The sequence below is a fragment of the Sturnira hondurensis genome, unplaced genomic scaffold, assembly GCF_014824575.4.
Source record: "Sturnira hondurensis isolate 20B ecotype Veracruz unplaced genomic scaffold, ASM1482457v3 Scaffold0009733, whole genome shotgun sequence".
Classification (NCBI taxonomy): domain Eukaryota; kingdom Metazoa; phylum Chordata; class Mammalia; order Chiroptera; family Phyllostomidae; genus Sturnira; species Sturnira hondurensis.
The window spans coordinates 5,418,537-5,445,095 of record NW_028082364.1 but is presented as its reverse complement, the minus strand read 5'-3'; the positions used below and the strand labels follow the sequence as shown (position 1 = coordinate 5,445,095).

At 47.6% G+C, this 26,559-nt stretch overlaps 1 protein-coding gene across 3 annotated transcripts in view; it reads right to left on the bottom strand.

The window, feature by feature from the left end:
* The window catches only part of RNF216 (ring finger protein 216), a 118,444-nt gene that overhangs the window by 56,431 nt on the left and 35,454 nt on the right, over nucleotides 1-26,559 (bottom strand). For all 3 annotated transcript variants that reach the window (XM_037057882.1, XM_037057884.1, XM_037057883.1), the window contains exons 9-13: nucleotides 24,937-25,076; nucleotides 23,215-23,265; nucleotides 22,024-22,161; nucleotides 20,400-20,548; nucleotides 19,807-19,885 (exon numbers count right to left, since the gene is read on the bottom strand). In XM_037057882.1, coding sequence (XP_036913777.1) covers nucleotides 19,807-19,885; nucleotides 20,400-20,548; nucleotides 22,024-22,161; nucleotides 23,215-23,265; nucleotides 24,937-25,076 — 557 coding nt within the window. The remainder of the gene's footprint in view (nucleotides 1-19,806; nucleotides 19,886-20,399; nucleotides 20,549-22,023; nucleotides 22,162-23,214; nucleotides 23,266-24,936; nucleotides 25,077-26,559) is intronic.

Genomic DNA, 26,559 nt, shown 5'->3' with positions numbered 1-26,559 from the left:
CTGGGTGCATGTCACTCTTTTTAACGCTGTGGTGTGTGCCAGGGGTTGGCACACTGCCGCTTGCTGCCCAAACCTGGCCCGTTGCCAATTTCTGTAAATATCATCTTAATGGATCCCAGCCATGTTCATTTGTTCTCCATTGTCCACAGTTACTCGAGAGCGGCAAAGACAGCTGGGCAGCTGCGGCAGAGACTACACAGTCTGGAAAGCCGGAAACACCTACCGTACCCATTACAGAAAGGGTTTGCTGGCCCTGGGTGCATGCCTTTGTATGGATGCACCAAAATGTATTTAATCTGCCCCCGGTTGATGAACATACACTCCTTAAAATTCCTGAAGAATAAACTCTACGTGTTGAGAGCACTAAGAAGGATGGGAAAGGTAAGAGCAGGAACTAGCTGGGAAGAGGCTGGTAGGAAGCAGCAGGCCCAAAGAGGGAACACAGGGTGATTGAGTGCTAACCCCCCAAAGTGCCACTTCCTCTTTTTAGAGGAAGTAAGAGGCGAACTGTAGGCCTTTTGATAACAGGAAATTCCCTTTTGCTGTACCAAAGTTACTCCCTGTGTTTGTGTTTTCTAAGTTAGGCTAGGCTGCCTGAAGTACACTGTGACCAAATTAGGAAGTAAGCAGGCTGATGTCTCTAAGCTGGTCACCACATGGCCACAACGCCCAGGCATGCGCAGACAGTGATGGATGAGGAAGGAGAGATTCGGTCCAAGAAGGAAATGCTATTTGCTTGAGAAATTGGCCTTATAAAAATTACACTGAACAGTAATTAATAATTGTTCTATAAGACAAAATTTACTTGCTGCTGCTGACAAAAAACACTATCCAAGGTTTTCACAAGGAAAGAATGTGTGGAGTGCGCAGCGGAGACAACATCTTTTGGGCATTGTTCTGTTTATTCCAGGGGCAGCAAAGGCCCTAAACAGCACCAGGGAAAAATATACCAATGAGCTCTTTGATAGATCAGTAAAAGTTATTCAGTTTTACTCCACTGAGGAAAAAAAAAAAGAACTTAGAAACATTATGCTAAAACAGAACTGTGTACACTTTCCATCTGATGACCGCCTACTCACTGCTTCATTTGCTGGAAGGTAAGGTTTTAAACCAGTCTTACAGTTCCAACAAGGTCTTGGACTGCAATACTGAATCATTCCTACTGAGCTGGTTTCCACCACTGCTACTCAAGTGATATTCTCTTTCAGGAATGACTTCTGAGTTAACTTCTGATTCTGAGCCAGTGAGCTCAGAATCTACACCAGCACCATCTGGGTAATAAAATTTAACCTTAAAAATCCTTGCTTTCCTCCCAAAGTTCCAAATCAGCAAGATTCTTGGACACAGTTTTTACTCCCTCAGGTATGTGCTTGGTTGAGTTCCAGCATCCACTCTAAGATCAGACGTGCAGTTAGAATCAAGGTAAGTTTAAACAGCAAATCTCGGTTCTGCTGCACAGGAAAAGCTTCAAAAGAGCCAGGCAAAGAGAGGGGGGCGCTACTGTTGGCTGGGTCTGCACTGCTGCTCTGTCCACGTGCAGCGGGTCCCTTGGAGAAGGCGGGAGCCCGGAGCAGAGGCCCGCCTTGGGGTCATGGAGCTCCGGCGGAAACGCCATTCTCTGCCCCATCTGCGCTGAGTGGGGACACCAGTTCCTTGGTCAGGTTGCATGGGCCAGGAGTTTTGCAGCCACTGTCTCCAAAGTGCTCTAAGTATTGTCAAAAGAGCTAAATGTTTGCTTTCTACTTGCTCCTATATTGATTTTAAACATTTATTTATAAGCACCTGAAGCAGCAGTCCCCAACTGTTTTGGCACCAGGGACTGGTTTCGTGGAAGACGGGGGTGGGGTGACAAAGGCGGAGCTCAGGGGAGATTTGCTCACCCCAGTTCCTAACACACAAACTGGGACCCAGACTGGGACGGGCAATGGGCCACAGCCAGGGGGTTGGGGACCCCTAAATTCTACATGTATCACTATAAAGAATACAGGAGTGGGCAAAAGGAGGCTTACAGTTAACGGTATTCTTGTATTATTTTTTAATTACTGTATTATTATTATTATTAACCTACTTTAGCCCACCCTTTGAGATATTTTCTGAAAAACCCTGGTTGACTGACAACAAACCCACCAAACCCACCAATTAAAAACTGTATTTCCACTGTCAAAGTTTCTGTGACTCACCATTAACTGAGTCAAACTCCACGACTGAGGAAACCGGTTAGACAGCTACACCTGAACCCAAAGTCCACACGGAACTGGAGGACGGAAGTCTGCCTGAACCTGGCACTGAACCTTTCTTCATCTGGTCAGTGAAGGTCTCCAGGACCCCTCCAAGTCCACACCTGCCATTCCAAATGGAGAGAACCAAACGCCCACAATCTAGAACTACGGAGCAGTTCCGGCAGTTACTCCTAACAGGATACGGACGACACACTCAAGTGCCACAGCGCAGTGTGCGAGCTGCCGCAGCCTGGCCCTGCGGCGCCGTGAGAGCGCTGCTGTGCCCGCGGCGCGCCCCTCGGCCCTCTCGCCCGCGCTCTCTCTGCAGTGGAGGCATGGCAGCTCTGCACGAGCTCCGTTGCCCTTTTATGGTAGAAAAATGAATTGCAAGCCCAGCAGTGGAGCCGAGAGAGATGACAGAACGGAAAGTTGTCATTTGTTGTGGTTTTGGCAGCCGGAGAGCAGTGTTCTCCCGGCAGCCACCCCTGGATGGACAGTGCATGCCAGGCCCTCAGCGAGGGGAAGAAAACCCCACCAAACGGCCCCCAGATGCGGCCTCTCTGGCCCTGCCTGTGATGGGATCTGTCTGTTTATGAGCAATGTCACTCCTTGCTTTTGTGGAAGTGCACATTTCACAAAACAAGGTACGAAAGGCCATCTGGGTCTGCTGAGAGAGTGAAGCAGAGGAGCCGGGGGAAACGAGGTTCTGTCGGACTGCACCCGAGGGAACAGAATCCACTTCCCTGCACGACGAGGCCACAGGACTGAGGCTGGGCGGGGAGGAGAGCGCACTCCGAGAGGGGCTGTGGCTTTTGCTGTGGCCCAGCCCAGCCCCGATCCCTGTCTCCTGTCCCGCTCACAGGGATAGGAAGTGGCCCAAACTCAGGCTAAATGCATTCCTTAGGAACACACACCAACATCAAGCCCCTGTGTAACAAACAGCAGTTGATACCATGGTGCCTTAAACTGTTTGCATTTCTGTCAGGAGGCCCACAGAAAAAAAGCAGGCCTCACAGCAGCTGGGAAAACATGTTGCAAAAGGAGGATTAGGCAATTATCTGTATGCACATCAGAGTTAGAGAAATTAAGCTTATCTGAGTGAGAGAAATTAAGCTTATCCAGCATGCTTTCGGCTGGAAAACAAGTCTTTTTAAATGGGCTGGGGGAAAACTTGGGATGGCTGCATGATTTCTTCCATATTTAAGGCATCCAAGGACTAAAAACACAGGCCAGCCACGGAGCTGTAGCGAAGCAGCGGCTACAGAAAGAGGGGCCGAGCCTCCCGTTTTTCTGCAGCAGCAATGTGCTCCCTCCAACACGCCAGTCACTTCCCACAGGCTGTGCCCCAGGGGCAGCCACCACAGAAAGGAGGCCCAATGTGGGGCGGCCCCTGGACCCACGCCTGCACTGCACCTACTGTCCCCGCAGGCAGGCCACCTCTCCCTGGCAGCCCCTCATCAGCCCTCAGCAGCCCCCACGTCTCTTCAGGCCAATCCAGCCCCACTGAGGCCTTCTGGGGAAGGAGAAAGAACCGCAGCAAAGACCTGCACCACCATGCCGACTGGGGGTGTTGTTAATCAGAGACTACAGGGGGTGCCTGGGTTCCCAGGTCCAGGGGCACTTGGCTACTAGTCATGACCCCTTATAACTAAACTGATGGGAGGTGCCAGCTTCCTGATGTCCTGTGTCTCATCTCTCCCCCAACCCTACTCCCTCCTTCACGGCTCTGTAAGCACCCCCAATACTCTGACCACGTCGTCCCTGTGTCAAACCCACCACCCTCTTGCTGCAAAGCCTTCTCCCACTTGGGGTCTGTTATCTTGAGTCCTCCTTCCGCTGGCCCTGCCGTCCTTGTCCACTGACTGACTCTTGCCACAACCTTGCTTGAGTCACTCCTTGGCCCAGGAGTGCTCTGTCCCTGTCCCCACCCATTGTGGGTGCTGTCAGGGCCTGGTCAGGCCAAGACCAGTCCTCTCACAAAGTGTTTCCCAGCTGTCCCTTCTGACCACCTACAGCTGTCATCATCACAGTGGCGTTACTTTGTCATCCGTGCCTGAGCTGGCCTCCCCTGCCCAGACCTTAGGCTAGGACTGGGGCTACTCCTGCAGTTCTCAGTGAACAGCTGCTGAGTGAGTGACCCAATTCCAACCAAAGCAGCAGTGCCCTGCCTGTCTCAGCACAAGCCTATGCGGAGGGAGCAGCTAGTGAATGCGCTCAAAGAGGGAGGAAATGTGAAGGAGGCTGAGGGGCAAGACCTTCACCAGCTTCTTCCACATGAAGGCCACACAAAGGTTTTTAGGAAAAAGTGAGCCCAGGGAGAAGCAGAGGGGGAGAGTGGGAAGGACCTGCAAGGCAGGCAGAGCCAGGGCCATGGCGGTAGTGGCCGGCCTGTCTGGAGAAAAGGTCCGAGCTGGGAGAGAAGAGCTGAGTGCTCAGTGGGCACGGGCCCTGGGGGAGAAAGGAAGGTTTGAAGGGAAGTGAAAGGGCCTTGGAGCTAAGACGATTGGGGGTGACACAAGCAGCAGCCACAGGAGGTGTTTAAGCTAAAAAATCTGGCAGAAGAGGAGCGAGGAAGGCAAAAGGACAAGCTATAGTTAAAGGCAAGAGAAGAAAAAATTGTAATCTCACTCTTTTTGGACTAGAATCTGGATCAGCTTCTTAGATGCAAGCAGCTTTTGAAACTTAAATGCTTTTCATATGAACTTCTGATGGGAAATAAAACTGAAAAGTGCTTTTATGAGGCTACAGGGATTTGATCTGAGAAATTCCCTTAGCTTATTTCTCTTTGAAAACCAAATGCCAGTGCTGGTTTGAAACCCCTCAGCCTTCTAGGAGTCACAGGTTCTGGACTGGAAGGACATGGAAAGGTCACCTGGTCTCTCTCTGGGGCCGTGGGCTGGGAGTGTGCTAGGGCAGGGAGCCTGCAGATTTGGAGAATGCCCCCAGCAGGACCCCAGGCTGCCGGAGCCCAGTTCACCAGTTATACCATGGTCTAGGAGCCATCTTGGATTCCGTACGGGGAGCCGAGGTCCGCTTTCTCAGAGAAGCTGAAGGACGCCAGGTCAGCCCACCTCTGTGGAAGAACTCGTACAGACAGAGAAACTGCCCACGAAGCCTCCCGCCTGCAGGATGACTGGCCCTCTAATCTTCCCACAGAAAGCTGTTAGCATTTTCCTGTTATATTACGACTTTCCCTCATAAAAGGGACTGTGCCACAAAATACACGAAACGTTTGAGTAAGGATCGTCTAGTTCCTGACCGAAAGGTGCCTCAAAGCAGCAAAGCCACGCAGGCGACAGCACAGGTAAGGGATGTTGGACAGACCTCGATTTCTTTCGTTGGTGTTTTTTAAAATTAAACTTTTATTATGAAAAATTTAAATATATACAAAAGTGGATAATATCATAAGTCCCATGTACCCACCACTTATGTTTAATAATTATCAACTTACGGCCCATGTTAGCTTATCCAGACCCCATCTATCCCATCCTCTTTCCTCCAGTCTAGTTTTGAAGTGAAACCTAGATCACACACCCACCAAACCAAAACCACACCTGAAAACACAAAAACAACAGTAAGTAAAGCAGCCAGAGATGTGACCCCTGATGTCACCTGCTAGCCGCGTGACTTTGAGCAGATCAGGAGCAGAAAGCCCCTACGGCCTGTTAAGAGTTCTAGCGGCAGGTGCCCTGACTTCCCTCCGCGTTAATTACAAAGTGAAGTCCTGCCTCCAGGAACCCTGCCCAGGTCAACTCCGACTTCCTGGGAGAGCAGCACACTAGCTTTGGGCTGTGCTCCTCACCGCAGCCCCAGGGGACTGGACTTCAGTTCCGCAGCGCTGCCCTTCTACCACGGCAATGCCCAGTCTGTCTTCTCAAGGACATTAGCACATGGTGCAGACAGAGCGCACACACTGCCATTTAGTTTCAAAAGAATTGGCAGGGCTGGCTCCATGGCCAGTTACACGAGGGACAGTGGGTCTGGGTGGTTGATCCCACTCAGAATGGTACACTGGCCACAGACAGACACACTCTTTTCTAACCGCGGTCTGGGAGGAGGTTATGTGACTTTCGGGGACTAGAAAGGTGACAGGATCCCTTCTCATTCTTTGTACACTTGTGGGGGGGGGCACTGAGGAGTAAAAGGCTATTTACATTTCTCAGCCAACACTGCAATCAGAAGATGACCTTGAATTCAACAGTAAACACAAGAAATCCCCCACAGCGGCAGCATGAGCGCAGGCTTCACTCTGATTCTGCGCGATGTTCTCTGAACACTCCTCTTTGCTACGCTTCCCTCGCCCACATTCCTCCTCCTTGACACAGACACCCCGGGGATACAGGGTGTTTTTGTGCTTGTGTCATCACCATAGCAACAATCTCTTCTACCTGGAAGGCTGGAGCCCTGCAGTGCTGTGTGCCGAGAATGCAAACAGGGGACGCGACTGCTCTGCACTCCCACACACGTGCGCGCACACACTCCTTCCTCAAGGACACTGCAATGAGAACCACTAAAACAATTAAGATGCTGACACCTGGTAACACACTATTAGTTTAAAGACAAAAAGGAAGCAGATGACTCTATAAAAAGATATTCCATAGATATCAATTCTTAAGGGATTTTTAACTCGAGATTCCTAAAGACCTTGAATCAAAATGCACTTCTCCTTTGATGAGGCCACAGGCACAGAAATGTGCCATTAAGTGATTTTAGCAAAACATATGAAGGCACTAAACGGGTAATGTGTGGTTTCCAGCAGCAGAGGCACTCAGAGCTCATGATTCTTCATGGTCTGTGAATGGGGCACAACTGTGATGAGGCTGATAAACAGCGGCCACAAAAACCATGGAACGGGGTCAGACTCGGCTCTAGTAAAGTGCCCATACAAACCTATTTTCTTTGGTAGAGACCAAAACCACGAGAGAGAGAGACAAGAAGGCATGTCTTTTCACAAGGCCAGTGAAAGTTGAAAGCCCCCACCTCCAGGCCTGCCTGCTGCACGGGAGGTGGGTGGGGTGGTCAGGACTCAAAGGTCAGTGCCCTCCCAGGAAGACAAAACACCACCAATGAGTCACTGAGACAAACCATGGGTTTTTAAAACTTCATTTTGCAGCTAATTCTGAGTTCTCCAGCAAGATGTACTATCAATTCTAATTCTAGGCCCTTCCTACGTTCATCTCTTTGCATGTCATTCCTTGAGTTACAAATCCTTTTGGATAGGGCTAAGAAAAATCAGTAAGAACCCCAAAAGGAGGGGACTCAGAAGTGTCCTAGACCAGGCAACTGAGACTTCGGAGGGCAAACCCACCAGCAGCCGTCTTTAGAACACAGCTCTCCGCAGGGCAGCACGGGATCTGTCTCCTAACCCAAACAATGTGGGCGAAAGTGAGAGCAATGCCCTAACCACTTTGGCTCAGTTGGCTGGGCATCATCTCACAAAGTGCAAGGTCGCTGGTTCCATTCCCAGTCAGGGCACATGCCTGGGTTGCGGGTTTGGTCCTCAGTTGGGGCACATACAAGGGGCAACTGGTTGGTATTTCTCTCCCTCTCTACCTCCCTCCCTTTCCCTCTCTCTAAAAATAAATAAATTATTTTAAAAAGAGAGAACATGCAAATATTTCTTATAGAACACACTGGTTAGCAAAAAATTTAGCTTCAAAAATCTATCCCCTTTACATTGTAGCATGCTGGTAAGAAATGAGATATTCTGAGCCTAGTCATGCACAACATAACAACATTTTGATTCCGAACCAAATATACGACAGTGTACCTTAAGACTGCAACGGAGCTGAAAAACTCCTATTGTCTAGTGATGTCATAGCCACTGTAATGTTACAGGGCAATGCACTACTTACACATCTGTGGTTTTGCTGGTGTAAGCTAACCCAGGGCGCTGCCAGTCATATGAAAGAAAGGTCAGCACACAGTTATGCACAGTACATACTCAGCAACAAGTGACTGTGTTACTGGTTTCTGTATTTACTATACTTTTCATCGGTGTTTTAGAGTGCACTTTCCACACACACACAGTTTGCTGTAAAACTGTATGCCACGGGACGCCAGCAGCAGCCCTCATACATCTTGTGCTTGTGGTGTCTCTTGACGGCATCTGCTCTCTTGCCCTTGGTTTAACGTCAGGTCGATCTGATGCCCAGGGGTGTGTAAATGCACACTGTGATGTCTGCATGACGATACCGCCCGAAGACACTTTTCTCAGAGTGCATCCCTGTCCCTAAGCGGTGCAGGACTGCACAGGAATTGAAAAGCTGAAGTGACTAAGGACTCACCTCTTGGTCCCCCATCTGCCCACTTCAGGGGCAGCACACTCTAAAGGCAGCGGGTTTGACGAACCTGGGAGAAGTCTCTCCCTTCTGCAAATTCCATTCCTTAGCCGGGCCGGCATGCAACTGCACGTACCAGTCTCTGCCTTCCTTGTTCCAGACTGAGCGAGTGCCGGCTACTGGAGCAGGCGCTTCACCTACCTCATGCCCTCAACTTCCCTCTACCCCAGCTTTCCTGGGATACAACCAACATGCCACCGACTTTCCACCAAAGCTCTACGATGGAAATACAACTGTTCTCATTTTACAGATAGAAAAGGAACTGTGGCTCAGGGGCTCAAGGAGATAACATATTTACCCTAGCTCATGAAGCCAAGAAGTGGAAGAGCTGGAATTAAAGCCTGAGCAGGGATAATGTCAAAACCCCTATCTTAACGCCACTGGACAAGACGGTCTTCTAAGCTGCAAAGTAAGTGAGAGCCGTGAATCCTCCAATATTCCAGCTCAGCACTGGACCCCGAGTAGCGCATCAATGAACACTTCTCCCATACTGTCTTCCAAAGAAGTTGCAAAAACAGAGACCTTGCTAGTCAAGGCCAGCAAAAGGACTTTTCCCAAGCAACACTGACAGAGGAGAAACTCGAAGCCTCTTCATTCTAACTCAATAGGAAATTCTGTGACTTGTCTCTAGGAAGGTGAAAATATTCTAACCATCTTTTCTTCACTGGGCGAGAAAAGAAGCACTGGAATGTTCTCTGGGGACAAGGCAGAACTACACCTACTTCCTGGGGGTCAGGGAAGTCGAGCTCACACTGACAGCTTAGCCTGCTGGAAAGTCAGCAGTCAACCTCTGGAAGTTTCAAGGGTAGGAATCTGAGGGCTGTGCCAGCCCTCAGGAGGGGCTAGCATGCAGTGCCACTGTGCCCACGCACCAGTCCCCTAGCCTCTTCGAAGGCAGGCCAGGAGGGAGAGGGAGTTGTTTTCACCATTCAATGCCCGAATCAAGCGATAAAGAGGAATAAAAACCATTTCTGTGGGGACTGAATGGAAACAAAAATAAATGTTTTATCCGGATTGGCATTCTAGTTTAACAGGTGTACATTTTACCTTCCCTACTTTGGGTACATATTTATTTCTTTTTTATTTTTTTAATTCTTTAAAGATGTTATTTATTTTTAGAGAGAGGGGAGAGGAGGGAGAGAAACATCCGTGTGAGGGAGAAACACTGATTAGTAGCCTCTCGCACGCCCCCACCTGGGGACTTGGCCTGCAACCCAGGCGTGTGTGCTGACTGGGAATCAAACTGGCGACCTTTCACTCTGTAGGCGGGCACCCAATCCATAGAGCCACACCAGCCAGGGCTGTCTCTTTTTAAAATAAGCACTGTGAACAGCAGCGTTCAGGGTATCTAGCTGACTTTTACTGGGAAGGCAGGATGGACCAGAGGTAAGCAGCACTTGTCTTGGTTGCTTTTACTCTTCATGGAAACACACAAACGTACACTCTCAAAGAACCAGGTTCTCTAAGCATAGCGCTTGAGGTGTGAAGATACCAAGCAAGGAAGTGGAATTATCAGCCCAAATTTCTCAAAAACCTAGAAGGCCTAGTAAATTATGCTGTTTAGTATAAGGAATACATTAGTGTGAGGAATTTTAAAGAGTGGAAACTAACAAAAATAGAGTTAAATCCTGAAACCTCACTGCTACGATGCCAGCTGTGCTCAGTGCTTGATGGGAGAGTGGCGTGTCACTGGGCGGCATTGAGACGCCCTCTGGAACTGTGCTGGGGCAGAGAGGGCTCCCTTCGGCCTCTCTGCTCCGCAGTTTACCATCGCCCGACCCCACACTTCAGTGTCCACTTCATAGGGCGGCCGCTCGGGCCGACAGGAATGGGGCTCTGCAAGGCACTCTTGCGTATCACTGCAGCCTGAGGTCTTAAGGTATCCAGCCTGAACCTCAGACTCCGCGGGAAGCCCCTCAGCTGGAGAGGGGGGCTGCATCTCTGGAAGGACCGCCTCTCCCCTCTCTGTGGACTTGCATTATTACACAGCACGGACTTAGCCGTCAGTAAATGGGCCCTCATCTGGGGACTTAAAACTCCTTTTGTTACTCAGACATTTGCTGCTTGTCCACGTTACTTCCTGAATAAAGGTCCTCCCTGATAGCGGGAACAAGGATCAAGCTTCACTTACGTCTAGATAAATGCAAAGGCCTGTGCTCAGCACAGGAGTCAGCTGACTGGCTGGGCCTCAAATTATAGTGCTGCTAATAAGTGCCAACCATCCACTGTCACAGCTGGAGCCACCCTGGCACTGACAGCTGGTCCAGACTCATTTACATTCTCTTCATGCAGCCATTCAGCTACTGTAGGCGGCTGCAGATGCCTGTTTTTTTTTAAAGCAACAAAACTGGCCCATTGCAGATGTGAATTTCACTTACATTTCACTTCTGCAGACTCAGTAACACTGAGTGCTAAAATGGCTAGAAAGGGTGGGAAAAGGTGAGCAGGGAAGAGAGCTGCCGGTGGGAAAGACACACTGAAAACAGAGAGGCACTGGGAAGAGAAGAGCAGTTCTCATGCACGTTTTCAGGCTCCCCCAGAAGACCGCAAGCTGGGTTCTTGGGTCAGTCGCACTGAGGCCTCCCCACCTGATGGCCCTCTTCTTTCACACTTGCTTCCTGAGTGCTCCAACTTCCACACTGTGGCCCTGGCTGCCTTTCCAGAAAGGTCTGCTTTATGGAGCAAAATCATGGTTCTGGAAAGACAGAAGACTCGGAAGGATAATTTCTGACCCTAAGAATAAATATTCCAAAAGCACTGCTTTCAAATCTCCTTTTCTCCAACACTGCAGTTCCACACCCAACACACCCAATTCCAGGCAAGCAACCCAATTCCAGGGAACAAGCTGCTGACTCTGAGACCACAGGGCCCCGTGGCCCCGAGGGCCTTGACGCAGCCTTCCCAAACACCAAGGAACAGAGACCTCTCCCCTTTTCATCAGATAGGGTCTCATTCCTCAGGGATTTCAGGGGAATGACTGCAGGCACTGGCGACCTCCTCCAGATAATGCGGGAATGTAAACACCCCATACCACAGTGACAAGTAACTGGAAATTAAACTGGAGTTTAGATTACCAGCAAAGCCAATACAATGAGGAGGCTGGTGCCCTTAGTCTCACAGGGGCCGTAATTAGCTCATGGCTCATTTCTTAAACTTTAGGAACCCTGCAGGATTAACAGCTGGCTTGCCACCTAGAGAAGAGAGCGGATGCCTTAAGGAGCTTCCCTACAAAGGAGAGGGGTAAGAGCACATGCCCGGAGCCACACTGGCATCTTCGACACTGCAACCTGAATGTACGGAGTGGTTTGCTTTGGTACTGAGCCGAAGAGAATTCTGTCAGTTCTGCTTACAAGACAATGTTTTGCTGACACAAACTTCAAAAAATGCCCAAGAGAAACACCTTTCCTCACAGAGCTTCAGCACCACCTAGTGGCAACTCTTTCCATGGCTCACAGTAAGGCTTTCATCATGAGCTCTCCCCCTTCAAAGGCCAGGGTGGGGACCTCTCTGTAGCCTGCTGTCATCGTCTCAGGTTCCCATGAGGCACAGTTTTCACTCTATTTTCCATAGTAGGGCAAAACAAGGAAGACCTTTCCCTAACAGTCGAGAACGTCACAGTATTATATCATCTGCAGGCGAGGGTCGAGTTCTGAAGCACACTGCAATAGACAACGCATCGTGACACAGAACATGACTGAGGAATGTGACAAGACTTGAGTAAGTGGAAAGACATACTTTAAACGTAGATAGCAGGACTCAACATTTTTTAAGAAAGTAATTCCCCTAAAGTCATCTATAAATTTGATAAGACTCTAATCAAAATCCCACCAGCTGTTCTCTAACTCCTGGCTGGCCCCAGCTCCAGCCCCTCCGCCTTCCCTGGCTGCTAGTTGCCGCCCTGTCCTCTGCCTGCCCCTGGGCTCAGCGCCTCTCGCTCAGAACTGAGAAGCCCTCATCCAGCCCTGACCGCTCCTCCTGTGTCCCTGACACTAGTCACTTGCTGACTAGTTAATTCCTGATCACTGCTATCTGCCAGGCATTGGAAAACATATGCATACCAAATAGTACCACACTCAAATAAAACATGTCCAAAATGGAATTGATCTTCTCTCCCGGAATCTTTATTTCTATTCTATTTCCAATTTTGAGTGAATAGCACCACCATCCACTTAGTGGCCCAAACCAGGGCAGGGAGACTTCCCAACCGCCAGTCCTAGTCGGAGTATTTCCTTCTAACCCTGTCTCCCTCACCCCCACAGTCAGCCTTGGTTCTTGTGACCTCCATCGCTCAGGATGTGCCAGGTGATACTGTGGGAACCAACCCAAACTTCAGGACCTCGGAACAAAGCCCATCTTGGCAGAAGGAAAAGAAACCATGAATCATACGCTGTTTTATAAATTGTGGTAAAAAACACGTAACATGAAATCCACCTTAAAAACATATTTTTAAGAGCACAGAGAAGTACTGTTAACTCTATGTGCATAATTATATAGGAGCTCTTCAGAATGTCTGCATCTCGCGTGACTAAAATTCCGTACCTACTGCATGACAACTCCCCACTTCTCCCACCCCTGGCTACTTTCTGCTTCCATGCTTGACTACTTGGGATACATCCTGTAAGTGAAATCATACAGTATGTGTCTTTCAGTGACTGGCTTATGTCAACAATAACGTGCTCAACGTTTATTCATGTTGTTGCTTGTGTCAGAATTCCCTTCCTTTTTGAAAGCTGTGTGGTATTTGACTGTGTGGACAGACCACATCTTCTTCACCCATTCATCCACCGTTGGACACTCGGACTGTTTCCATATGCTGGTTGTCATGAATAATGCTGCAATAAACATGCCAGTGCAGGTATCTCTTCAAGATCTGTCTTTAATTCTTTTGGACAAATACCCTAAAGTAGGACTGCTGCATCTGGTAATTTTATTTTTTATTTTTGGGGACACTCCACACTACTTTCCATAGCAGCTGTATCATTTTACATTCACACCAAAAATGAACAGGGGTCTCAACTTCTCCACATTCTTGCTGATACTTGTTGTTTGGTTTTTAAAGATTTTATTTATTTATTTTTAGAGAGGGGGAGGGAGGGAGAAAGAGAGGGAGAGACACATCGATGTGTGGTTGCCTCTCACACTCCCTCCACCGAGGACCTACCTGGCCCACAACCTGGGCACGTGCCCTGACTGGGAATCGAACCAGCGATCCCTTGGGTCGAATGCTGGCACTCAATCCACAAGCCACACCAGCCAGCCGTCTTTTTTTTTTTCTGTCTGTGTTTTTAGTGTCATATCCAGAAAAATCACCAAACTTTCCCCTATGTCTTCTAAGTTTTATAGTTTCGGGTCATATGTTTAATTCTTTAATTCATTTTGAGTTGCTTTCTAACAAGATAATGGGCAATTCATTCTTTTGCTCACACTACACAGTTTCCCCAGCGCTAGCTGAAGAGACCACCCCTTCCTCATTGACCATGTGTGCATGAGTTTATTTCTGGGCTCTCTATTCTGTTCCATTGGTCTTTATGTTTGTCTTTACGTTAGGACCACACTGCTCCAATGACTGAAAGCTTTGCAATACGCTTTGAAGTGAGGAAGTGTCAGGTCTCCAGCTTTGTTCTTTCTCAAGACTGTTTTGGCTATTTCGGCCCTTTGTGGTCCACATGAATTGCAGGCTTACTGCTTCTGTTTTTGCAAAGAATGCTATCGGGATTTTATAGGAACTGTGCACTGAACCTCAGATGGCTTTGGGCAGTATGACGTTTTAACAGTACCGTCTTCCAGCCCATGAACATGAATGTCTTTCCACCTACCTGTGTATTTCAACAACGTTTTGTGGTTTTCGGTGTACAAATGTTTCACCTCCTTGGTTAAGACTTATTCCTAAGCATTTTATTCTTTTGGATACTACTATAAATGGGACTGTTTTCTTCATTTCATTTTTGAATTTTTGTTAATGTAAAGGAAACAGAACTGAGTCCTGCCTGTTGATTTGGTATCTTGCACCTCTGCTGAATGTGCTGGTCCTAACAGTTTTTTAAAAAGTGGAATTTTACAGGGTTGTTTTTTTTTTTTTTTACATAAACAATCATGTCATCTGCCAGCAGAGGTAATTTTACCTCTTCCTTTCTAAACCGGATGCCGTTTACTTATTTTTTATGGCTTATTGCTCTAGCAGAACTTCCAGTAATACGTCAAATAGAAGTGGCAAGTGGACATCCTTGCCTTTCTACTAATCTTAGCAGAGAAGTTATTAGTTTTCCACCACCGAGTATGATATTATCTTTTTCCATCCTTTCACTTTTAGTTTGTGTGTCATTAAATACGAGTCTTTTGTAGACAGTGCATAATTGGATCTTGTTGTTTCCTTTAAAAAAAAAATCCATTCAGTCACTCTATGTCTTTTAAATGGGGAAATCAATCCATTCATAGTTAAAGTTAGTACCGAAGAACTTACTATTGCCATTTTGTTTTGTCCTGTAGTTTTTCTGTCCCTTGCTGTCTCACTGATTTTTTAAAAAGATTTTATTTATTTATCTTTTAGAGGGGAAGGGAAGGAGAGAGGGAGAGAAATATCAATGTATGGTTGCCACTGGTGTGTCCCCTGCCGGGAACTGGCCTGCAACCCAGGCATGTGCCCTGACTGGGAATCAAACCGCGATCGTGTGGTTGGCAGGCCCGCTCTCAATCCACTGAGCTACACCAGCCAGGGCTACACTGATTTTTTTTATAGTGATATGCTTTGATTCCTTTCTCACCTTCTCTTGCACATATTTATAACATCATATGTTAAGCTGATCAGTTCTATCATATACAAAAACTACTCTTTTATCCTCTTTATGTTATTAACATTACAAATTACATCTTTTATATCATGTACCCATTAACTATAAAAATTATTTTATAGTTAAATACTCTTGACTTTTAAAATTCTATACCAGAGTTAAAAGTGATACCATATACACACATTACAGTCTTCTGTTTGCCTATATACTTACCTATACCTATGAGCTTTATACCTTTAGGAACTTGTATTGCTATCCATCATCCTCTCATTTCAACTTGAAGGAGTCCCTTGAAATGCTAGAGAGCTAGCATTTCTTGTTAAGGCAAATCTAATGGTGATAAACTCCCTCAACTTCTGTTTATCTGAGAAGAAAACTCATGCTAGACACACTATTCTTGATTAGCAGTTTTTTTCTTTTATTCTTTCAACACTTTGAGTACAGTATTACTCTCTTTTGTCCTGCAAGGTTTCTGCTGAAAAATTTACTGAGAAGCTTTTGGGAGCTCCAGTGTATATGACAATTTGCTTTTCTCTTGCTGTTTTAAAAATTCTCACCCCGGCTGGTGTAGCTCAGTGGATTGAGTATGGGCTGCAAACTAAAAGGTAACTAGTTCGATTCCCAGTCATGGCACGTGCCTGGGTTGCAGGCCAGGTCCCCAGTGGGGGTCAAAGGAGAAGCAACCACACATTGATGTTTCTTCTCCTTCCCTCTTTCCCCTCCCTCTAAAAATAAATAAACAAAATCTTTAAAAAAATTCTCTCTCTGACTTCTGACAATTCGGTTGTAAAATGTCTCATTTCGTCCTAATTGAGGTGCATTTGGCTTCTTAAATCTGGATGTCTACTTCCTTCACCAGATTTTGGAATTGTGACCATTATTTTTTCAAACGTACTTTCTGCCCCTCTCTCCCCTCCTCTCCTTCTGGGATATTCAACATACATACAGTGGTCTGCTTGACGGTGTCCCGTATGCCCCTTAAGCTTTCTTTACTCTTCATTCTTTTTTCTTTTTGGTTCACTCATTTATTTCAAATGACCTGTGTTTGCTGATTCTTTCTTAGGTTTAAGTTAGTTGTTAAACCCTTCTAGTGAAATTTTCAATCATTGATTATATTCTTCAGCTCCAAATTTTGTTTGGTTCTTTTAAATGTTTTCTCGTCCTGGCTGGTGTGGCTCAGTTGGTTGGAGCATGGTCCTGTGAACTGAACGGCTGCAGGTTCAGTCCCAAGTCGGGGGCATGTGAGAGGCAACCGACTGCTGTTTCTCTCTCACATGGATGCTTCTCTCCCTCTCCTTCCCTTCCCTTCCCTTCTAAAATCAATATACATGTCCTCGGGTGAGGTAAAAATAAATGAGTAAATAAGTAAAATATTTCCCTTTGTTGATATTTTTACATTCTCATTCTCATCACCTCACACACCATTTTCCTGAGCTCACTGCGCACCTGCATGACGGTTCTGAAATTTCTGCCAGGTAATCACATATCTCCATTACCTTCAGGGTAAGTTTCTAAAGATTTTTGTTGTTGTTGGACCACATTTCTTCTTGTGCCTGGTTACTTTGCGCTGGAATCCACACATTTGTAAAAAGTCACCTTTCCTACTCCCTACAGACTTTGTTCAGGGAAAGGTCTTCACCAACCAGCCTGGCTCCGATGTGGAGAAGCCTTTTCAGTGAACGAGTCTTCTCCAGACTCCGAAAATTCCCACTTAGCGAGGTGCTGCTACTTTCTTTTCCAGCAGCTTGAAACCTCTCGCTCCCTCTGGTGTCTGTCTACAGTAGTGCAGGTTCTCTGGAGCTGCTGTAAGACGTCCAGCTCTTCTTTGTTCTCGGAGGCGGCCCGTCAGTCTTTGGGGCCAGGTAAGACGGAGACCAGGCCATTGCACATTCCTCCAATAGCTGGAATGTCGGACACGCACTCCAACACCTTCCCTGCTTAGGGAGAAGCCCGGACTTGGGAGTCTTCTCCCACACTAAGCAGAGGAGAAGCAATGCTGAGTGAGTGTATGCCAGTTCGAACTACTGCCTTTCTTCTCAGGGGCCAACTTGGGCCCTTCCCTGTCAGTGCTTAGTCAGGGAAGAGAGAAGCCAGCCCCTGGGGTGGCCCTCTGAGCCATCTGAAAGTGAGGGGTACGTTCCCCTCTTCTCACTCCCTTCCCAGGGAGAAGCTGGGGGTTAGGAGTTTCCTCCCAAATGAGCTTGCAGGAGGGCTGTGGTGTGAGTTCCAAGGTTTTCCTACAGGCTTCACTGCAGCTAGCTTTCCACTGTTTGGAGTACAAGGGCCTCTTAACTGGTTTCTAGATTTCTCACCAAGGGAACCGGTCTGCGCGTTGACGAACAAGGGTTACTTCGGGGGAAGAAGGGTCTGAGGCTGCCTATCCCACCATCTTGCTGACATTACTCTAAAGCATCTGCTTTTACCACTTTTTTACGTAAGCGACCTACTTCACCCTCCCTCCCATTTCATTAGCCAAAAGAAGCTACACGGTCACCTCCAAGTTCAACATGGCATCCGTATTTCTCCCACAGAGATGGAGCAGAGTATGTGGTGTTTCTGTCTAGGATCTTAGGAACCTCTGGGAGGCCCTCACAGGCATCCCAGGGTGGATGTTCTTGACACTCGTGGTGCTGTTCCAGACTCACTGCGTGCCCTTGTGACTACTTGCAATGGCCTTTGGAGAATAATGGCCTCTCCTTCTCGTTGGCTTTCTAAGTTGTAAATGAGCACTTTTATTAGAGAGTCTAATTTGGAATCACACCTGGAAATGTACTTCCCAGTACCATCTTGCCAATTTGGGGAGACTCCCGACGGGACCGTGCTGATACGCGTCTCTCACCTGGAGTACGAAATGGCCAGACAGATCTCCCCGGTATTTAACCCCCCCGCCCCTCTGCCTCAGAATATGGTTCCAAGGCCACCCGACCCTGGCCCCGCCGAGCTCAGGAACCTTCCCCTTCACGCTCCCAGTACAGTGCCCAGGATACTACTGCTCCTCGGACCCAGAACCTTCCAACATCTTCACTTTCACTTCACTCCGACCCTTCCTTCCCTTGGCTCCTGTCTCCTTGCTCTCTGTATCTTAGGCCTGTCTGTCACTCCATGTGCTTAGTTCCAAGACGCCAGAGACTCTTGGAACTACTGTTATAGCAACAGCCTGAGGTGGGGACAAATTAAACGAACACATCAGTTATAAGAATACACTCATATTTCACACAGAAATGTTAATGTTGAAAGCAAAAAAGTCCATAAGTTTAGTTTCTTTCTTCCTTTTCCAATATCTACTTTCATTTCAAGGAAGAGATATAATTTTCAATTTTGATCATGCTATTGTATTTTAGAAAAAGTGCTTAGAAGATAGTTATCTAACCCTGGCTGGTGTAGCTCAGTGGACTGAGTGCTCGCTTGTGAACCCCAAGGTCGCCAGTTTGGTTCTCAGGTCAGGGAACGTGCCTGGGGTTGCAGGCAGGGTCCCCAGTTGGGGGTGTGCAAGAGGCAACCAATCGATCTATCTTGCACATCACTGATGTATATCTCTTGCACATAGATGTTTCTCTCCCTCTCTTTCTCCTTTCCTTGCCTTCTCTCTAAAAATAAATAAAATCTTTTATTTTTACTTATTCAAGATTTTATTTAACTTTACAGAAGGGAAGGAGAGAAGGAGAGAAACACCAATGTATGGTTGTCTCTGGTGCGTCCCCACTGGGAACCAGCCTGCAACCCAGGCATGCACACCCTGACTGGGAATCGAACTGCGACCCCCTGGTTCACAGGCCCATGCTCAATCCACTGAGCTACACCAGCCAAGGCAAAATAAATAAAATCTTTTAAAAAATAGGTATTTGTTTAAGTGGATGCCAATATTCACTAAAAACTCTAAGTGGCTTATAAATAGCTGACAAATTTCAGACATTCTTAATTCACAGAATAGTCATCTACAGAGAAAGAAGACTTTGAACAGTGAGGCAAATGGATGGCTTCAGTCTCATCAAACACAGCCACATCTCATGAGAACAGTTAAGTGAATGATCTACCAGATGTGACAGATGTCACCATGATGCCCAGTCCCTTAATCAAAGCAATGAGGTTAGGACTTTGAAAATGGCAGGCTACAAAACTGTTTGAGCACAACAGGGTGGCAAAAAGAGAAGCCAAGAATAATGCGGGTACTGTGAAAGAAACAAAACTCATCACACTTCACACGACAACGCCCTTATGGGAAGCCAACGTGAGATGCAGAGCTTTGTGGCTGCAATTCCACAACCGGCCCAATCTCTGTTACCATGTCAACCACTGTTCACCAAATACTGATCTTCATTTGCTTTCCTGAAAAGGGGAGCAGCACTCAAACCCTTCTCATTGGTCAGTACGCAGATAACCAGGAGATGTCTGCATCATTATGGTAGCTCATAATACCATAATTCAAATATAAATGCAGAAAAAAGTTTGCCTCCCTACCTTACGGCAGCGAGGGTTGGGACAACTGAACCTCTTCACATCGCTGTCCAGCAGAGCAGGAAAGCTACAGGAGGGGCACCTACCGTCAAAAGAGCAGAAGGAATGTTACTCCAAACAGGAAAGCCGGGTGTGCTTCCACATAACTAACGTTCACGCTCCGATGGAGTTCCTACCTGGGTGGCCACACGTGCCACACCCCCTTTTACTCCTGTCTGTTCATGAAAACGCCACTGAGGTTCTCCTTTGTGCTGGCTCTTTCCAAGAAATGCAGGTGCCATCTGGGTCCCGTCTCAGTGCAAACCATGCAATAAGCACACCTTTCTGAGAACCCCTCCCACGTGTCACCTTTCCTCTGACCCAATGTACAGTGCTTGTACCTATAAAGCCAGATGGTTAAGATGCCAAGAAATGTAGGCAAAAATCTGAACTGCAGATTTTTCCATGATCAGTTCTTTCCCTGCTCAGCAAGAAATGCCAAAAGATCGGGAAGCTACAGCTTCGCTACAGAATTCCCATCCCCTGATCCAAGGGCCCAGGCAGCCTCCCTGCTGGAGAACGAGTAGACAGGTGACGCTCTCTGACTCCAGACTCACCTGACAAGCTCATCCGCGTAGGCTGCAGCGACCTCTTCCTCGGCTTTCCGCTCGTAGTACTTACACAGGACGGTCTGCGGAAGCACCTTCTCCAGCTCACTGGTGGGGAACGAGCACGTGCAGCTGCCTTCCATGCAGCTGAGCTCTGACTAGAATGACCAGGTCAGGAGGCAAAAAGGAAAATGAGAAATTTCAACCAAGGTTTCAGAAAATGAAAGGCCTCAGTGGTTAAATGCATCTAAAGCAAATGAATTGTGGTGAAGAACACGTGCTGAAATGATAAAGACCTGTCCACCCTCTCTCCTCTGAGAACACTCAGAACAGCAAGGGAATTAGGAAACAAAACACCAAGTCCTGCTCTGATGTCCCCAGACCACAGTGCACGAGGGTGGACGGCGCGCCAATGAGGAAGGGTGAAGGGCACAGAGGAGTGGAGGGGGAAGGCCACGGCCAGCACCTGAAAAGGAGACCTCAAGAGCAGCATGCTGGTTCCCTCTCAAACCCCTAGAAAGGCGGAGCCTAGACTCCCTGGGAGGCAGAGGGGAGGGACAGGAGAGGAGGGGAGGGACAGGAGAGGAGGGGAGGGACAGGAGAGGAGGGGAGGGGACTGACAGGACCACAAACTGCAAACTCCCAGGACTCTGTGAAAAGCCTCCAGTTCCTACCCCCTCCAGATGGAGTCAGGTGACCCAAACTCTCCCATGAGAAAGGAGGCTGGGCTCCAACTAGCGTGACCAGAGGGTTCTGCACTTCACTTTTAAAGCCGCTTACAGCAGGCTGAGGCCTCACACTGCAGCCCTCTGACCTCTTCTGCTGCTCTTGTCCATTTTTAAGGATGCTTGTGAAGATACTGCACTCACCTGGATATTCCAGGACAACCTCCCTATTTTAAGGTGACATGAAAAGCAACCTTAATTCCCCTTTGCCAGGTAAGGTACTATGAGCACAGGTTCTGGGGATAAGGAGGTAGATGCCGGGGGAGGGCAGGGGTGTGTGGCATTATTCTGCCAATCACAACCCCCTGCTAACTGTTCCTCAGTTCTTGACTAAACTACAACTACCTTTACATTAACTGATGGTGAGTGATTTGATTATTGGTGGGTATTTATGAAAAGCAAGTTTGGTTTTTAAATGTTCACTAAGATAAAACAAAACTCCTTTCGGTACTGTTATGCAATTGTCGAGAGAAACTGACTTTGAAAGGAGAAATATGATCACATATAAAATAATTACTGATTTTATTACAACTATAAAATCCTTTAAAAGTATGTTAAAAAACCTGTTAAAAATACTAATTTACACCCCCACACATTCGAACAGGCTGTGAGATTCTCCCTTTTTGAGAGTGCCCTTCATTCTCCCTCTGAACCGGAAGCTGAGGGCAGCAGCAGAGGCTCCTGTGGCACAGAGGGCACCGCTCCCCGGAGAGAACTCTGCCTGCTTGGAGCCAGCACGGCCACACAGGTCGGGGCTGCAGAGGAACCACACATACTACTGTGCTTCAGCAGGGTTCCACCTCGCTCCAGAACAGGCGCTTGCGCGAGACAGTCACACTCACCCACACGCACGGTCTCCCCAGACTCTTGAGTGCTTCCCACCTGTGGGCGCAGTCCACGGTGCTTACCTTTCCAGACCCGAAGACAGCCTCCTGGGCATATCTGATGAGACACTCCTTGCAGAACAGGTGAGCATCGGCGCACTGCGTCAGCTCCTCGAACGGGAACTCCCCGTAGCAGCAGCGGCACTCAATCAGCTGGCCGTCCTGCAGGCCACCACAAACACACGAGAAATGCCCCCACGTAAGCAGGGGGACATCAAGGCTCACCCCCCCACCCCACCTGCACCCCGAGGAGAAGAGCCACCCCTGGAAGCCGTAAAACAATGAGCTGCTGTCTGCTGTAAAAATGCAGCTCAAGACGCCAGGACGAACATTGACACGTAGTTAACGATAGCGAGATCTTCACTTTTGGGGGGTGTTTTTGTTGTCCTGGTTTGTTTAACATTATCACATTCATGAATTCCACGGTGCCAGCAGAACTACACAACCTGCAATCAGGTTATATCACTAACATGACTTTAAGAGTCAGGGACAAGTGGCACAAAAAATGTTATCTCGCCCTGGCTGGTGTAGCTCAGTGGATTGAGCGCAGGCCTGCGAACCACACAATCGCGGTTCGATTCCCAGTCAGGGCACATGCCTGGGCTGCAGGCCAGTCCCCAGCAGGGGACTCACAAGAGGCAACCACACATTGATATTTCTCTCCTTTCCTTCCCCTCTAAAGATAAATAAATAAAATCTTTTAAAAAAATGTTATCTCGAAAGCCGACTGTCTCTTGCTGTGGGAGAGCAGTGTGAGAAACCCACGTCCCAGCCCAGGCTTTATCTCAGGCAACCACGCAAGCCCACTGAATCAGTGACCGCAAGTCCATTCCCACCTAGTCAGCAAAGGCCGCACGTGAGGGACAGCGGGAGGACCAGACCCACTGGCCCTGAGGTCAGAGAGACCCCTGCTGTCAACTCTAAGTGATGTCTGAGTTCTAAACTGTCCTCCGAGAGCTCACTCAGCGGACTGCAGGCAGTGCTCCTTAACAGGAACACTTCCCTCACCACCGTCCCTCCAACCCCCGCCCAGTCTGGCAGGAAGGGCGACAGTGAAGTCGCCAGTATCCAACTGCACTGTGCTTACAAGCTCAGCGGAACCAAAGGCGCTTATCTGGGAACCAATGTGCCATCAAAATCCTGAGGAAACGTGATAAGAGAAAACAGCCTATGAAAAATACCAGAATAAATGAATTAGGGGCGTTTTCAAAATACCTTTTGATACTGTTCTTCATTCATCTGCAGAGCAAGCAAAAAGTCTTCATGCTGAGGAACAAACAAACCAGACACGGAGGGAGAAATTCAGCAAAGATGTCACAACCCATTACAATTTATTTCCACAGACATAAAAAAAACTATTATTAATAGTCTTCTCTTCAGTCACACAGCTTAGCAGTTTAAAGTTTATTTTATCCAATTTTGACCCTCAGAAACATCTTTTCAGTACTCTGACCAAACTGGAAAAATGTGCAAGTACTCCCGCTGCACCCCGGCCACGATGGCCGTCTCAGGGAGAAGCCCTGGTGCCAGTGAGTTGTGAGCTGCTGAAGTAGGCACTTTTTTCTTTGTAAAAAGAGTACCGTTTTACATAAAAAAAAAAAAAAAAAAAGAAAGACTGACAAAAATTTAGCTATTTGGCAGACATTTCCTCGAAACTGGATGACTGCTTGTGGCAGTGATAAAATTCTAGATCTCCAACAGAAACCAGAATTTTGGAGCTCTGACTAGGGAGGCCCAGCTGGCTGGGCGTAATTCCACAAAGTGAGAGGTCATCGGTTCAATTCCTGGTCAGGGCACATGCCTGGGTTGGGGGTTCGGTTCTCGGTCGGGGCGTGTGTGTGAGGGGCAACTGATGTCTCTCTCTCACATCAATGCTTGAGAAATCAGAACTGTAGAGCAGCCGTCGTGATCCGTCTGTCACAGAGGTACCAGGCCACCCATCATCTGCTACATTAGGCGACACTGCTGTTTTGAAAACGCACGAGTGCGTGGCGGTGAAGAAAATGATGACTGTGGGTACAAATTCGGTGCTGCTGGCTTGACTCACTGAAAGGCACCACTGCTCTTGATCTGTCTGTGCAAATTCTCCCCAGTGAGCAAGTAAGTGATGCCTTATGATCACAAGAGAGCTGACCTTGCAGGACCCCTAAAGGGCCTGGAAGGAGGCTAGGGGTCCATGGGTTGTACTTTCAGAGCTGCTGGTCTAGAACATACATATTAATAACCAATACATATTCTGTTTGGCATTTGATGGTATGTTTGGGAAAATTACAGAGCATAATGGACTCCCTCTCTGGTTTTTCTCCACCATTACAAGCTGAGAAAAGTCCAACAGAAATGAGTGCTAAGCTCCAATTAAAATTCTCTACCATAGGCCCTGGCTGGTGTAGCTCAGTGGACTGAGCCCTGGCCTGCGAACCAGACGATCGCGGTTCGATTCCCAGTCAGGGCACATGCCTCTGGGTTGCAGGCCAGTTCCCAGCAGAGGACTCATGAGAGGCAACCATACATTGATATCCCTCTCCTTCTCTCCTTCCCTTCCCCTCTAAAGATAAATAAAAAATCTTTTAAAAAATAAAAAAATAAAATTCTCTACCATAAATATGATTTATGAAACTGTGAACTTTAGTCAGTATCATTATAAAACCCAGTTTTCTTTTCATTTTAAAAACTTAATAGTTTAGCCCTGGCTGGTGTGGCTCAGTGGACTGAGGACCGGCCTGTGAACCAAAGGGTTGCTGGTTCAATTCCCAGTCAGGACACACGCCTGGGTTGCAGGCCAGGTCCCCAGCAGGGGGTGCGTGAGAGGCAACCACACACTGATGTTTCCTTCTCTTTCTCCCTCCTTTCCCCTCTGCCTAAAAATAAAATAAAGTCTTTTAAAAAATAAATAAAGCCTGAATAGTTTACTAAACACGTCCATGCACGTCTTCCTACCTCCGCCAGCTCTTTGATTTTCTGCTCATAGAACTCTTGCTCCCGCTGCACAGCCGGAAGGAGAGCGCGCCGGTCGTAGGACCTGCAGTGTCGCCGCTTGTTTTCCAGAAAGAACATCCTCTTTTCTATTTTTATGTCACCTAGAAGACACGACAGTGCAAAATCATGCAGATAAGCGTTTGCTAGGAGCCAGGCCAGCCATTCAGCCTTCCAGGGCGCGGGCCCCACCTCCCTCCTCTCCTGCGCACTCGGCCCCCGTCGGGGGAAACCGGGCTCTGCCCTGTTCCCTCACCTACGTGCCCTTTGTGACTCTCATGTCTTTCTTCCCTCTGCACTCCAATTAGAGCATCTCTCTGATCCCATCAGTGGGATGGGAATATGTACTGTGTGAATATACCAGTTTACTGTCCATCCTACTACAAAGAGGCGGGTTTACAGTTTGGGGTCAGTATGAATTGGGCTACTGAGCACATGTCTACAACTCAGTCAAGCACACAGAATGCAATGAAGTTGCTGGACCAGCTTTAGAAAACAGTGCCGGTTTTCCAACGAGGTTCTTCCGATTCACACTCTTCCTCTGCTGGCAACATTGTGAGTCCAAGTCACCCCACACCCGCAGCAGCGCCTGGGATCACCGGTTTTCCATTTTAGCCACGCTGGTAGGCGCAAATCAAATGGAACATCAAATAGAAAAGCTGAAAGAATAATACCTAGGTCCACACTAAATAACACTTAGAAGACAAACATCACATCATGTAAAATTGGTCTCTTCAGGTTTTCTATTTCTGCTGTTGATTTGGTAATTCACACTTTCTAAAAAATTTTCTGCTTCATCCAGATTTTCTATTTCCTCACAAAAGCCTGTTTCTTGTATATTTTCTGACTTTATCAATCTTACTACATCTGTGCCCCCTTTGGCGGCACATACAATATTTACTGTATCAGGTTCCTGAAACATTTTTTTGTTCATTCTCACTAGTTTTTAGAAATTAAAAATAAAATTTAAGTTAGAAACCAGTTTTCCTTTGCTCTCTATTCTCTCCCACCCATCTGCACGTCTGTTGTCCTGTCAACCTGCTCTCAGTCGCTGTAGCTACGCACGCAGCAAGTCTCAAAATCAGGTGGCCTGATCTCCCCCACTCTACTGTTTAAAAATCACCTCATCTGGCCTAGTACCTTGCCTTTCCGAGTCAGGATAAGCTCACCTGCACCCACCAAAAAAGTCTTGTTGGAATTTTGACAGGGGCCGCATTGAGCCTGCGCACGCCCCATTTGAAGACAGCGCTGGTGTCGCTCCAGACACCGTGACAACAGGAATACCACAAAAGACCACAGGAACCTTTCGGTTTCCCAGGGCACACAAAAATTCTGTCTACACTATAGACTACGCTGTAGTTACAGTTAGCAGCATGCTATCTTAAAAAAAAGTACACACCTTACTTAAAAAAAAATACTTCTACTGCTAAACTATGGTAGCTATCACCTGAGGTCTCAGCAAGCTGTTCTCTTTTGCTGGGGGAGGGTCTTACCTCCACAGTGATGAAAAGGCAGAATGCAATACAGTGAAGGGAAATAAAACGAGGTCTGCTTGTACGGTTTGTATCTTTCCATCCACGAACATAG